General features: G+C 44.1%; 1 protein-coding gene across 7 annotated transcripts in view; it reads right to left on the bottom strand.

The window, feature by feature from the left end:
* Window positions 1-5,408: 5,408 nt before the first annotated feature.
* Window positions 5,409-13,905, bottom strand: part of LOC121532055 (disks large homolog 3) — a 156,936-nt gene continuing 148,439 nt past the window's right edge. For 4 of the 7 annotated variants that reach the window (XM_045227074.1, XM_045227073.1, XM_045227079.1 and 1 more), the window contains 8 exons: window positions 13,455-13,557; window positions 11,984-12,025; window positions 11,609-11,659; window positions 11,376-11,477; window positions 11,090-11,262; window positions 9,022-9,131; window positions 8,820-8,911; window positions 5,409-8,681 (listed from right to left, as the gene is read on the bottom strand). In XM_045227074.1, the coding sequence (XP_045083009.1) occupies window positions 8,575-8,681; window positions 8,820-8,911; window positions 9,022-9,131; window positions 11,090-11,262; window positions 11,376-11,477; window positions 11,609-11,659; window positions 11,984-12,025; window positions 13,455-13,557 (780 nt within the window). In that variant the 3' untranslated portion in view covers window positions 5,409-8,574. Of the gene's footprint in view, window positions 8,682-8,819; window positions 8,912-9,021; window positions 9,132-11,089; window positions 11,263-11,375; window positions 11,478-11,608; window positions 11,660-11,983; window positions 12,026-12,740; window positions 12,787-13,454; window positions 13,558-13,905 lie in introns of all 7 variants that reach the window. The other 3 variants (XM_045227085.1, XM_045227081.1, XM_045227072.1) reach the window with 2 other exon arrangements.

Genomic DNA, 13,905 nt, shown 5'->3' on the forward strand with positions numbered 1-13,905 from the left:
TCATGTTTAGACCGAGCAGCTGACACAAGCCCTGGAGCACATTCAGATCTGCTGGGAGGTCTGGAAGACTCTTAAAGCCTCTAATTATCCCTCCTCTTCCATTCCATGCTATGCGCAGTTCTGCCATGATGTTGGATTACCTTGTGCAAGGAGAATAATCGGAGATCATCCGACATGCACTCCAGGGGACTTGTCCAAGGACCCAACATACATCTTGCTGCTGTTGTGTGAATTTGAGACTCGTGCCAAGCTCAAAGACAGTGCTGGAGTCAGTGCTGGAGCTGGATAACATTGAGACCAAGGTGTTGGAGACCATGGCAGGTGAAGAGGACACACCGTAGCTGACCCTCTCCTTACATAACTTGTTCTCTTCATCGAGGTGTTGTTTGTTGTGATGAGTTTATTCTGTCATGGAGCCTCCTGCCTACTTCCCTCTGCTGTGTAAGATGGCCTTGAGGATTGCTCTGCCTCTGTACAGGAAATGACCACAAGCAGACCTGGCCGGTTGCAGGTCCATCTCATCTGCCATCCCAACACCCAAAACAATTAAACGCCTCACAATTTACGATTGGTCCACTAAAAGGGTCTAACAGATACTGGTATATGATCCAGTCAGATATTAGCTGTGACAGAGAGCTCCAGTGTGTCCGAGCGTAGGTTGCTCTCTCTCTCTCTTCCCCTCTCCCCTCTCAGCCAGCGTATGCACAGCCTGATCCAGCTGTAGCTGCCGAGCGGCGTGTCGAAGGTGGAGGCCTCGAAGGTGGATAGCCCCATATCCTGGAGGAGGATATGGGGCTAATATGAGGATGGCCTGTCCATCATCACAGCCGCAGTGAGTCAGCACCAATCACGCCCCCCCCCGCCCCGCACTGTCATTACCCCCCCCCTCATCCCTTCGCCCCCCTCCGCCCACTGCTGCTGCCCTGAAAGTATCTTCTGTTTGTTTTTATCAATGGGCTTTCAGCACCACTTCAATTAGCAGATGCTTCCATTCACCATCCCCTTCCTGCCAATTGGAATGGTAATGTGCTGTACAAGCCATCACTTTAAGAGCGTTATTGAATGTTATTGAAGCATTACCAAGCTTTATGTGCACAGGCACATTTTCATATGCAGTTGCAACTCGAAGCGCTGCCATGCAGATTTTCCATTACACCACCTTGAAATCGATACATTAAAACAATGGATGGACAAGTGCCATAAAGGACAAGTTTACCCAAAATCCAGAAACTCCCAAGTGATTCCATACATTTCAACTAGTTCAGTGGAGTTTGCCCTCTCCCCCTCTCTCTCCCTGTAGTGCTGTACTGAAACAGTTGCAAAAACGGGTCACGTGACTCGTGAGGTTGCTGGATGCGAAGTGTGGCCAAATTCGTTTTATTTTTTTATCGTACAGCCGAATTAGCTATTTTTCAGCTTTGAGTCAGAAAATGTGTACATTTCCACCTACAACTAAATATTAGGAAGGTGTTCTTAATGTCTGGTAGCCTATGTTTATTTATCACACTGTTTTTCCCCCTCATCATAAATACAGTGGCTTGCGAAAGTATTCACCCCCCTTGCCATTTTTCCTATTTTGTTGCCTTACAATCTGGAATTAAAATTGATTTTTGGGGGGGTTTGTATCATTTGATTTACACAGCATGCCTACCACTTGGAAGATGCAAAATAAGACAAAAAAACATAACTTGAGCATGCATAACTATTCACCCCCCCCAAAGTCAATACCTTGTAGAGCCACCTTTTGCAGCAATTACAGCTGCAAATCTCTTGGGGTATGTCTCTATAAGCTTGGCACATCTAGCCACTGGGATTTTTGCCCATTCTTCAAGGCAAAACTGCTCCTTCAAGTTGGATGGGTTCCGCTGGTGTACAGCAATCTTTAAGTCATACCACAGAATCTCAATTGAATTGAGGTCTGGGCTTTGACTAGGCCATTCCAAGACATTTCCCCTTAAACCACTTGAGTGTTGCTTTAGAAGTATGCTTAGGGTCATTGTCCTACAGGAAGGTGAACCTCCGTCCCAGTCTCAAATCTCTGGAAGACTGAAACAGGTTTCCCTCAAGAATTTCCCTGTATTTAGCGCCATCCATCATTCCTTCAATTCTGACCAGTTTCCCAGTCCCTGCCGATGAAAACATCCCCACAGCATGATGCTGCCACCACCATGCTTCGCAGTGGGGATGGTGTTCTCGGGGTGATGAGAGGTGTTGGGTTTGCGCCAGACATAGCGTTTCCTTGATGGCCAAAAAGCTCAATTTTAGTCTCATCTGACCAGAGTACCTTCTTCCACGTTTGGGGAGTCCCACATGTCATTTGGCGAACACCAAACGTGTTTGCTTATTTTTTTGTTTAAGCAATGGCTTTTTTCTGGCCACTCTTCCGTAAAGCCCAGCTCTGTGGAGTGTACGGCTTAAAGTGGTCCTATGGACAGATACTCCATTCTCCGCTGTGGAGCTTTACAGCTCCTTCAGGGTTATCTTTGGTCTCTTTGTTGCCTCTCTGATTAATGCCCTCCTTGCCTGGTCTGTGAGTTTTGGTGGGCGGCCCTCTCTTGGCAGGTTTGTTGTGGTGCCATATTATTTCCATTTTTTAATAATGGATTTAATGGTGCTCTGTGGGATGTTCAAAGTTTCTGATCTTTTTTTATAACCCAACCCTGATCTGTACTTCTCCACAACTTTGTCCCTGACCTGTTTGGAGAGCTCCTTGGTCTTCATGGTGCCGCTTGCTTGGTGGTGCCCCTTGCTTAGTGGTGTTGCAGACTCTGGGGCCTTTCAGAACAGGTGTATATATACTGAGATCATGTGACAGATCATGTGACACTTAGGTGATAGCCCCCCATGTAGCTCAGTTGGTAGAGCATGGTGCTTACAACGCCAGGGTTGTGGGTTTGTTTCCCACGGGGGGCCAGTATGAAAAATGTATGCACTCACTAACTGTAAGTTGCTCTGGATAAGAGCGTCTACTAAATGACTAAAATGTGAACTTTATTTAACTAATTATGTGACATCTGAAGTTAATTGGTTGCACCAGATCTTATTTAGGGGCTTCATAGCAAAGAGGGTGAATACATATGCACGCACCACTTTTCCGTTATTTATTTTTTAGAATTTTTAGAAAACGTTTTTTTTTTTTTCATTCCACTTCACCAATTTGGAATATTTTGTATATGTCCATTACATGAAATCCAAATAAAATCCATTTAAATTACAGGTTGTAATGCAACAAAATAGGAAAAACGCCAAGGGGGATGAATACTTTTGCAAGGCACTGTACATAGGGCACATACGCTAACCTGTAGCGCACCTATGTTTACTTGGGCTCCCGAGTGGCGCAGTGGTCTAAGGCACTGTATCTCAGTGTTTGAGGCGTCACTACAGACCTCCTGGTTCGATTCCAGGCTGTATCACAACCGGCCAGCGTCGTCCGGTGTAGGCCGTCATTGTAAATAAGAATTTGTTCTTAACTGACTTGCCTAGTTAAATAAAAATGATAAGAACACCTCGAACTTCAAGAATCAGGCTAGGCTACATACCTCCGCTCGCTTTCTCTTCTCAAACGCGCCTTTATATTTTGGCACTGCGCCAGATCCAGTCAATGGAAATACAGTAGCAACATCTGTATTTTTCAGTATGCTTCGGTTTTCTGTCCCCATAATTTCAGACAGCATATCTCGTTCATCTGCATAGTCGCTGAAGTGCTTGCTACATACACGCAATGAAGCAAGGTTGGCTGCAGGAGTATTTACATCGTATTGACCATTTCGAATGGCTACTAACCATCTGCATCTCTCCATATATTTTATCGGACAACACTGACATTTTGTGCCTTTTTCCCTTGATTTCCTGTATAAAGTGCAGCCAGGGACCAAACACCAGCTTGGTCTTGCTGACATCTCTTTATCCACTTTGCGTAACTCACTTTACCTGCGATATACCTAACCCTATCAACATTCGCACCAGCTACTTCTCCCCCCCAAAGAACTTGAATCTGTGACGTCGAGCTCCATATAAGGGCATGCCGTGACGTTTCTTAGTACACATTTAATTACTCAAAACAGGTAGTACTTTTGACAAAAATAGTTAATTCGGCCATATGCTTTCAATAAAACAACGAATTTGTCCACACTTCGCGGATTTCAGAATAATTAATTAATTGTCATCGGAGCAGAGCAACGATTCACGTGACCCGTTTCCCCCCCGGTGTTTCAGCCAGCACTACAGGGAGAGAGAGGGGAAACTACACTGAACTAGTTTAAATGTATGGAATCACTTGGGAGTTTCTGGCCTTTGGGTAAACTTGTCCTTTAAATCAATATACATCAATCACATTTGAGTCTTTCTCAACAACTCTTTACCACGTGTTGTCATGTATAAAATCCTATATTTTCTGATGCTAGGTGTCATTCCCAGACTGACTATAGACATTAAAAGCCCATTCATAGGCATACCTGGACTCTGAGGCCAGGTGAGTTATCATCACAGGTGCTCCTAGACAGGTGGACTGCGGCAGCATGAATGTGTTCGTTGTCTCTTCTGTACCTCCCCTCCAGCCTGAGGACTTCCCTGAGATGGAGATCCTGTGGCTGCTGACCCAAGCCTGGAACACAGGCATCCTGCTGTACAGCCTGGCCCAGTACCCTGAGAGGTGGTGTGGCCTGGGCATGAGCTTCCTCTGCCACCTGGGCTCCCTGCAGGAGAGCTACCAGACACTGGTACTACTGACTGACTGGGGCAAGGAGGGAGGGAGGGAGGGAGGGGGAGAGGGGACAGCAGTGGAACGTGACAGGGCTGAGTCATCCAGAGTCAAATGAGAGGCCTCGGCCCAGGGAATACTGATTATATGTCTTAAATAAAAGTTTGTCTGTACACCTGTAACCGAAAAGAGATATAGACCTAGCCATTTGTTTCTTAGATTTCTAATATCCAGTATTGTTTGTCTGTCCACAGATGATAGATCTGTACACTGAGATCCTGGACAGGCTGGACAAAGCCAAGAAGAACCTCATCATGGAGTAGTGATAGAGCTGGTTGAGCTTTGCAGAGCTCTTTTACTGTCAAGTGCCTGATATGAGTCATGTGGTTGCTGGGATGCTGGTTTACTGTATGATGTCTCACAGGTTCTTGTATGACTGGTCTACAGTTTAGTCAGCTCGTCCAGGATGTCAGTTGCATCCTGCCCTCCCCCAGTATTTCCCTCACTTTCCCTATGGAGAGTTCAGATAACCATTTCTAGTTAATGTTTTGCTACTTCTGTACATGAATGTACTTTAATTATTTTATGCCTCCCGCATATATTACATTGATATGAAATTTACATGTAAAATTGTATTTATTGTCTTATATAAATAATCGTCTTAGAAACTGCCAATACCAGTAGACTCGAATAAAACACATCAAAATCGTAACCGAGTCACATATTTTATTATTTTCAAACAAATAAACTCTTGTCCAGTCCAAAATCCCAAACAAAATAGGTTGCAGAACTGTGTTCCCTCATGACTAGGACAGGGAAGACCGTTTGGCCCAGCGTCCTGATAGGCTCGAACACCTGCGGTGTGACAGGAAGGAAACTACTGTACAATCAAAGGGTTCGCAAGCACTTACTGCACAGGTGTGCTGTCACAAACAACTCATCACCCAAAAGGACAAACCATAACCCGACCGACCCCCCAGAGCTCATGTCCCTGTCACTGGAACAAAGACCCTCATCAATTATACAAACACAGAGGCATTCAGGTTCAATCTTGTTATACCGCAACCTCAATGGAAATAATAAAATGTAAATCAAGTTCTTTGGGCTTTATTGACATGGCTGACCGAGAGGTATAAATACCAGACGTTAACAGTCTGGTGTTTAGTTGAAACACAGCTGAGGACCAGTTCTAAAACTTCTAAATGAGATATTGATCAATGCTCCTCCTGGTTTCTGGAATATCACCTTGTAGGTTGCTGCCGGTGTCTCATCTTCATAATTGTTCACATAATTGTTTTAATCTATACACCCAGACACCATTTTCCACAAGAAATAACATGTAGACAGGCCCTACTTGAGGGAATTAAATTCCCAACTGACAAGAAAAGAAAACCCAATAGGCAGCTGAAGATTTGTCTAGAGAAATACCAACATTACGGCACATTTGTATGGAAATTATATCTCAGAATAGCTCAATTTACTTACCTGACATTTGTGATCTATAAAACGTGTTTTCCCCCAGTTTGTTTCACACATGCATGAAGCACAGGTGAGGGAGATCTGCTGGGGGCATATTTACATTTGACAGCTACCACACCCTTTGAAACAGTCTGTATGCAGTTTATAAATGGCTCTGTTCCCTTCGGTTATTCCCTGAACTCTGGTTTTGACACAGGTAATGACAGCTGGTTTAGCAGTGGTGCCTGGCAGGTGGGCACACCTGTTCAGAAAATGCCTTCAGGTACAGGTGCTTTAGGGGGAAGCAGGGGACCCAGAGGGCTAGGTGACAACTTCCTGTGGGCATACAGAAGATGGTCCGGCTCTCAGGCATCGGAGGAAAACCCTTTCCCCTCTTCCAAAAAAAGGTGGAAAATCAAATGTTCACAAGGTAGGGGGCCACAGCATTCCTTATTCTTCAACAAGTCAGACACGTCCCCTCACATGTACACAAACACAGTGCCAAGACAAGATCCGCAAAGGGAGATGGTGGCGGGTCATTTTAATCCTGTTGAATCCATACAGCCAACTCAGGCAAGGGTTTACCACAGAAGTGGTCTTCACAAAGCTTCACCGCATCATAAGATAGACATATTATATCTGCATATTAAATAGTTCAATGCAAATGCCTTTAAAATCGCTCAGACCGTTCATTCAATTACTCTTTCATTCACATTTAACAGCTTTGAACTCTCCAGGTCTCCTTTCAAACATGGCATTTCAGTCACAGGGGAAATTATATCTGTGTGTTAGATTCCTGAGCTGATCTAGCTCACCCCAGACATACCATTAGGATCATGACTGTAAGTCGCTTTGGATAAAAGTATCTGCTAAATGGCATATTATTATTATAACAGTGGTTCAACACATGCCCAGAACTAATTCAAAAAGGATTTAAAAACTTTATAGATACACAGAGCATATAGGTTTTAATTAAACCCCTCTTTAGTGTTCTTTTGGGTGGGGGGAAAGGGGACAATCCAAAAGCAGGTTAAATTGACTCTTTAATTGTTAGGACATCCAATACAATTATTGTCTTGTTCTACCCGTTTTTAAGGCCACCTTCATGATGGCATATAGAGGACAGTACCATGTGACCATTCAATCAGAAGAGACACTCATCTTGGAAGGTAGAGAGTGTAATAGGGTGGTCTGCTGCTCAACATGGGTGAGGGAGCTATGGCTGCCCAAATTAGATTCCAATAAATTCTTAAATTACAACAGGAAAGGAGTAAAAAAAAAATACAGGGGGAAGATAGGAATCCACAGAGGTGAGACTGCGTTCGGTCTATTGCACTCACAAGTTAGGCCTCCTGGAAGTCAGGAGGGCAACGCAGAAAAAGTGAAAATTAAAAATAAAAGTTCCCTCTTTTTTCCTTGTCAATTATTTGTAGCTTCCATCACAAAGTACAGGTAGTAATATAACAATTTGTATTTGATATAAGGCAGTTTGGTGTTTTGCAGAGAGCCCCGTTACACTTCTCTACCCCCATCCTTTACACAAAGCAGCTAAAAACCACAAGCAAAAAATCCCACGGAAAAACCCAAAAGAAATGAAATCTAACAGCCCTCCAAGTAGACAATTCTAGTGAAGTGTAAAACGTGTAGTTTTTAATATGTAGTAAAATCGCAGTAGGATTTGATAATTGACCTTGTGATTTCATTATATAAATGTAGAGATTCATAACTCATTTCCTCCATTTGTTCTGCCTCCCAAGAGGTCTGTATCAGCTGCTGCAGCACCAACAACTGGCAGCTGATCAAACAGCAAGCTGGTTTGTGATCGATCACCAGTCTGTAGGCTTCTCCACCAATTTCTTCAGTAATTACAAAGAAGAGAGCTAACTCCAACAGTACCACCAGCTGGGCTTGATATTATCCAGTCCTTGTAGAAAAAAACAACCTAAGTGGTCTTTGCTTCTCATCTTGCGTGTCTTTTTTAAAATGTGATTTGATGAACATTTACAAAGTGTTCCAACTTGTATGATTTGTCTCCGTTCCCCTGCAACTTCTCCTGAATCCCAAACTCCTCCTCACTCCGGCGTCGTCTGTAAAACATTCTGATCTTCAACTGTCAGTCCCATTTCACAAAGAACGATTCATTTTTATTTTCCCTTGTTTTGTTTTAAATGACAAACTCACTTGGAATGGCATTTCCAGTCTTGAATGGATTTGCTGAGAAACACATGCAGGGTTGTGCACAGTCACAGTAATGGTGATAAGACTTCTTTTCATTTGAGATTAACATAATGATGACACTAAAACTTGATATGAAACATATCTGCAAAAAAGGGGGAGGGAGGAGCTATTCCGGGGATGGGCAGGGTGTCGGGAGGGGTGGGGGGGCACTGTGCCGACAGAGGGGTAAAGCTGGGTGCTCAGAGCTTCTCTGAAGAAGGTATCCAGATGTAGGGGCCCGACTGTTCCTCAATGATCATCTTGATTTTGTTGTAGATCTCCTCTAGCGAGTCACCCTGTACAATGGCTGCAGATAGATAGAGAGATAGAGACAAATATCATGAGTGCATCGATGCATTAAGATTCCTACTCATACTACAATACAATTCAAGCTTATCTAAAATATTTAGCATCCGTGAAAAAATGAAATAAATAGTGGCATTACCTGTGAAAAATTCTCCAAACTCTTGTTCAAGCTTAATTGCCTTATCAAAGACTTTATTAGCTTGCTCGTAAGTCTGTCTCTTATTCATGTCCCTGCAACACAACACATGATTGGTTGTAGTACAGGAAGTGATTGTTGTATGGAGTTAACAGTAAAGTGCAACGCAGTTAACAGTTTATTAGTTCCAAGAACACACACTTACATAAGAGCTTCAATGGATTTTGGTTTGATGAAAATTGCAATCGAATAAAGTTGTGCTTGTTGCAGTCGCTTTATAGCATTTCCAGACACGTCCAGGATACAGTGTTTTCCCTGCAGGAAGAGGAAATTAAGAGCAGTTAAGTATGAAAATACCACATACTTTATCAGGCTACATCCATTAAGAATGAATCAGAAATTAACCCTGGATGCAAACTTGTGAGGACCCAAAAAGGTGACCATTTTTTCGCACAAAAACAAACAGAAAATCTGTACGCTGCAAGAATTTCCCCATTTTCAGAGTGGGGTTAACACAATACCAACATTTTACTAAAGATGTGATACCAGGCCAAGTATCACCATACCAAGTAGTATTGTGATTCCAGATTTAGCTTAGAATTACATTGATTAGGCATATGCATCCTACCGTTGAAGCATCTCTTTGAGTAGGCTATCACTTTTCTGTTTGTCCTGTGCCATCCATATTTGTGCATAGCCATGGTAACATGTTGTTAGCTAGCTAGCCAGGTAACATAACTAAACAAGGTTGTTTGTTATCAAACCAAAAACTTGCAGCTCGTCAGGAGTTGAAAAACGGCCTGCGACATGGTTCATTATATAAACTGGCACCAATTCGCAGTAGAAAGAGGAGAAGGTAGCTCCATTAATAAGGAGCATAACTTTTGAGTGGTTTGGCCTAGAAACTCACGGTTTCCAGTGATGTAAAGGCGCAAGCATGACTGTCACCGTGCTCTGTTTTTCCTCTATGGCTGCCTGACAGCAAAGCCTAGCAGACTGGCCTGCTTGCTCTTACAGGTGAAATTAAAGATACGTATCCACGTCGCTCGCGCTGCAATACCTAAACAGAAGCCTCATCAGTCTGCACACCCCAGCTCACCATCACGGCTAAATAACATTTTAAACCCGATGGAGATGCGCAGAAGGAACGGACTGAGAGAAGCAGCTGAGTAGGCTAATGGCTCTTTAGGGGATGTGGCTGGCTGCTCACAGCCGTCACAGGTGATATTGGATGAAGCACTCATTCTGATATAATCTCTCGTAGACCAATTAAATGCCAAACGTTCGCAAGATAATTTTACTTCTGGGTAACCGAGATTCATTTTGATATGACATCACGCTCTGAACTTTGTTTGATATTCTATTTGTAGGATTAGTAAAGATGCATTCTGTGCTGTCATTAACTTCGATATGAGAAACATACATTTACATTACATTTTAGTCATTTAGCAGACGCTCTTATCCAGAGCGACTTAAAGTTAGTGCATTCATCTTAAGATAGCTAGGCGGGGCCTCCCGAGTGGCGTCACTACAGACCCGGGTTCGATCCCGGGCTGTGTCGTAGTCGGCCGCGACTGGGAGACCCATGAGGCGGCGCACAATTGGCCCAGCGTCGTCTGGGTTAGGGGAGGGTTTGGCCAGCCGGGATGTCCTTGTCCCATCATGCTCTAGCGACTCCTTGTGGCAGGCCGGGCGCCTGCAAGCTGACTTCGGTCGCCAGTTGTACTGTGTTTCCTCTGACACATTATTGCGGCTGGCTTCCGGGTTAAGCAAGCAGTGTGTCAAGAAGCAGTGAGGCTTGGCAGGGTTGTGTTTCGGTGGACGCATGGCTCTCGACCTTCGCCTCTCTTAAGTCCGTACAGGAATTGCAGAGATGGGACAAGACTGTAACTACCATTTAGGGAGAAAAAGGCGCAAAAAATGAATAAAAAAGTACAAAAAGAAATAAGATAGCTAGGCGGAACAACCACTTATCACAGGCATAGCAAGTACATTTTTCCTCAAAGTAGCTATCAGCAAAGTCAAAGCTAGTAAGGGGGGGAGTTGTTTATTTAGTGATCACAGGGAGAAGAAGTCAAGATCTGTTTGCGCCTCTTTTATAGCTCAACGGGTGATCCACTGCGTCTGCATGCTTTACATTTCGTTTTTTTACGGATCTACACGATTCACGTGGATTACCTATTTGAGAACAAACCGGCGAATATCGCAGAAAAGTGAGGAGTTTGCATCTCTGTATGCTGTACATTTATGTTGTGTATGTGTGAGCCCCTTACCCTCTCAGCCACTGCTCTGACAGACAAGATGCTGGTCCCATAGAGGTTCTCGTTGAACTGGCCTGCCTCAATGAACTTATTATCCTGAATGTCCTTCTCCATCTGCTCCCGCGAGCCCACAAAGTGGTAGTCCTGTCCATCCATCTCATTCTCCCGCTGAGGACGTGTCGTGTCTGCACAGAGAGAGGGACACGTTCAAATGATGGTTAGAGAGTAGTCGCTAAAACACAGTGTTTCCATAAGTTGCTGTGATAATGTGATGCATGTTGCTGAGTGGTCTACTCACGGGGAACACAGGAGCCAAACTTGTGAGAGAACTCTGAAATCAGGTCATCGTTAACTCGGTCTTTCATTGGGCCCAAGATGATCACAGGCCTCGTGTAATGAACTGCAAACGAGAGGATTCAGGTCAGAACTAATGTCTGCAAACACTGGAATAAAGACACAGCAAGCATTAAATGGTCTCCAACCCTCTTCTAAATGGAGAACAAATCATTTATATACGTATATTATACTCACTCTCCTGTCGAATCACTGGCTCGTATGAGAGAATTGTGTCTTCCTGGCCCTCTGAATAGCAGAAAGAAAGAAAACGGTATGAGTTAAGAGAGTAGTCTTTATTATAATCCCATGACAATGGATTACCAGATGTGGTTGATAGTAGTGGAATGTTTAAAGTACTCTTTTCATGCAGTCACCTTTTCCATAACAGCATATAAGAGACGGTTTTGCTACTAAAGGACCTGATACTACCTCAGTGGAACTACAGCACCGAGGATTCAAAGACATTCTGGATACAGGCGTAATGACGTGCGGCGTGCTTTTCATTTAGGTGGGTTATTTTAGAAACGAGGCATTCATTTTTTTTTCTTACAAAAAAAGACGGTTGCTTACTTGAGCTGCTTTCACTGTCGCTGGTGTTTGACGTCAGGCATTCTGCAAGGAGAGGAACATGTTTATGTTGGGGAAAGTTTAAAGCTGGTAAGTAGTAGTAAAGCCACATTCATTTTGGTGAAAAAAATTATGTTCACCACCAGTCTCAGAGCATCAAGAAGAAAAAACAAACCCCCGTTGTCCCACTGCTTAACCCCAAAGAAAAACAGGCAGAGTGCCAGCGACGCCACTCTCTATAGGGGGAAGTGTTTGGAGGTGGCAGCAATAGGAAATTAAGTGTTTCCTTTCACTGACCCTGCGGTCCCTTGCCTATGTTTCCTATGGATGGGTCTGTATCTGTGACGGCAGATACAATGTCAGGGACAAGCCAAAGAAAACACAGTTGAAGTTAGCCTGTTAACAAGGATGCATGGGCACTGGGCAGTCAGGCGGCTGGCTAACAGGGAAAAACAGAATAGGAAAAGCAATCCCTGTCCAGTCAGTGAAGGGAAGGGAGATACTAGGTTCCTCCAAGTAATCACTCTCTGACAATGCCCTGCTAAACTTTTATAGTAAAATCCCTACAAGTCAGACGAGGTCTAACGCTTGCACTCTTACCCTAGGGGTGTGTGTTTGTAAGTGTGTGTGTGTGTATCGGTAAACAAGAGTGAGCACGTGTGCGTGTGTGTTGCAGCCATTGCCAGTCGGGTTGAACAGGCGTTTAGCTCGGAGCTCAGGGAACAGCAGCTGCAGCGTGACAGTCCAACCACACACTTACTCAAACTCTTTGATCCATAAAAGTCATCGCTTAACCCTGGGAAGTCCTGAGTGTCCCGACAGGTGAGAGCAGAAACACAGAGAGAAGAGGCAGACAGAAGAAGAAGAGGTTAGTGAGCGCTGGAACGGGCCGAGAGAGAGAAAGGGAGGTGTGCTATGCTGCTCGCCTGGAGGCAGGCAAAGATGGGGGGGACCAACACAAGGCACTGTGCGCCCTAAACCCGGAACGCCACTCTATTCCTAGTGAAATCCAACGTGTTTTTCAATTACACACAGTCAATCCCATTAAGAATGGGATTTTGACCCGTTGGTCTTAATGCTTTTTAGTTCTGCCGTCCAGTTAATGTGATTCTAGATCTGTGGGTCGAGGATTGACTGGGCAGCAGTGAATAGTGGGGATCTAACAGGGCCTCTAGCAGCAGTACACGGTTACTGTTTTAGTGCAGCCAGACACACACCTTCCCTGGCAGCCAGCAGAACACACCTGGAGTCTCCACTAGAGGACAGACAGATGGACACCAGAGAGAGGACGACACCTGAACCCCAGGCCTGGTTCTGTGTGGGTCTTCTCTGGGTGATTGAATAAGAGGGGAAAGACCGCACTGCCCACAGACAGACAGCCACGGTCTGCTCCCAGAGGTGAGTGGAGAGATGAAGCATGAAAGGAAAGCGTGAAAAGTAAAACCCCCTCGTATCACACACGTTGGGTACTCACGTTCAGACTCCACCAACTCCTGCACAATATTCTCCTTGCTCTTGTAAAACGGGAACTTGTGTGAGAGGTTGAAGCTTTTTTTGCGCTTTACTTTGATTGACTGCTTGGAGATGTGCATGATGAGGGGACAGGGGCGATAGGAGGGGTAATGAAACAACAAACAGAACAGAATGTTTTTGTTCAACGAGGACACCAAACACACATGCCAAATGAAATAAAACAGACAAAAATCTATAAAAAATTTAACAATAAATGAAGGCAGATAACCAGGGTGAAATGAATGGAACACTTATGCAAAGAAAAGATGCTACTTCCATTTTTGATCATAGAAACGGTATATAGAAGCTGAAATTACTTTCTTATATCATTACAGTGTGAATGATTGGGTCAAAATATTACATGAACATCATGTGATAACACTTAGCCAATCAATAATTGACCAACGAGAGCC

This window comes from Coregonus clupeaformis, chromosome 2 (assembly GCF_020615455.1).
Source record: "Coregonus clupeaformis isolate EN_2021a chromosome 2, ASM2061545v1, whole genome shotgun sequence".
NCBI lineage: Eukaryota > Metazoa > Chordata > Actinopteri > Salmoniformes > Salmonidae > Coregonus > Coregonus clupeaformis.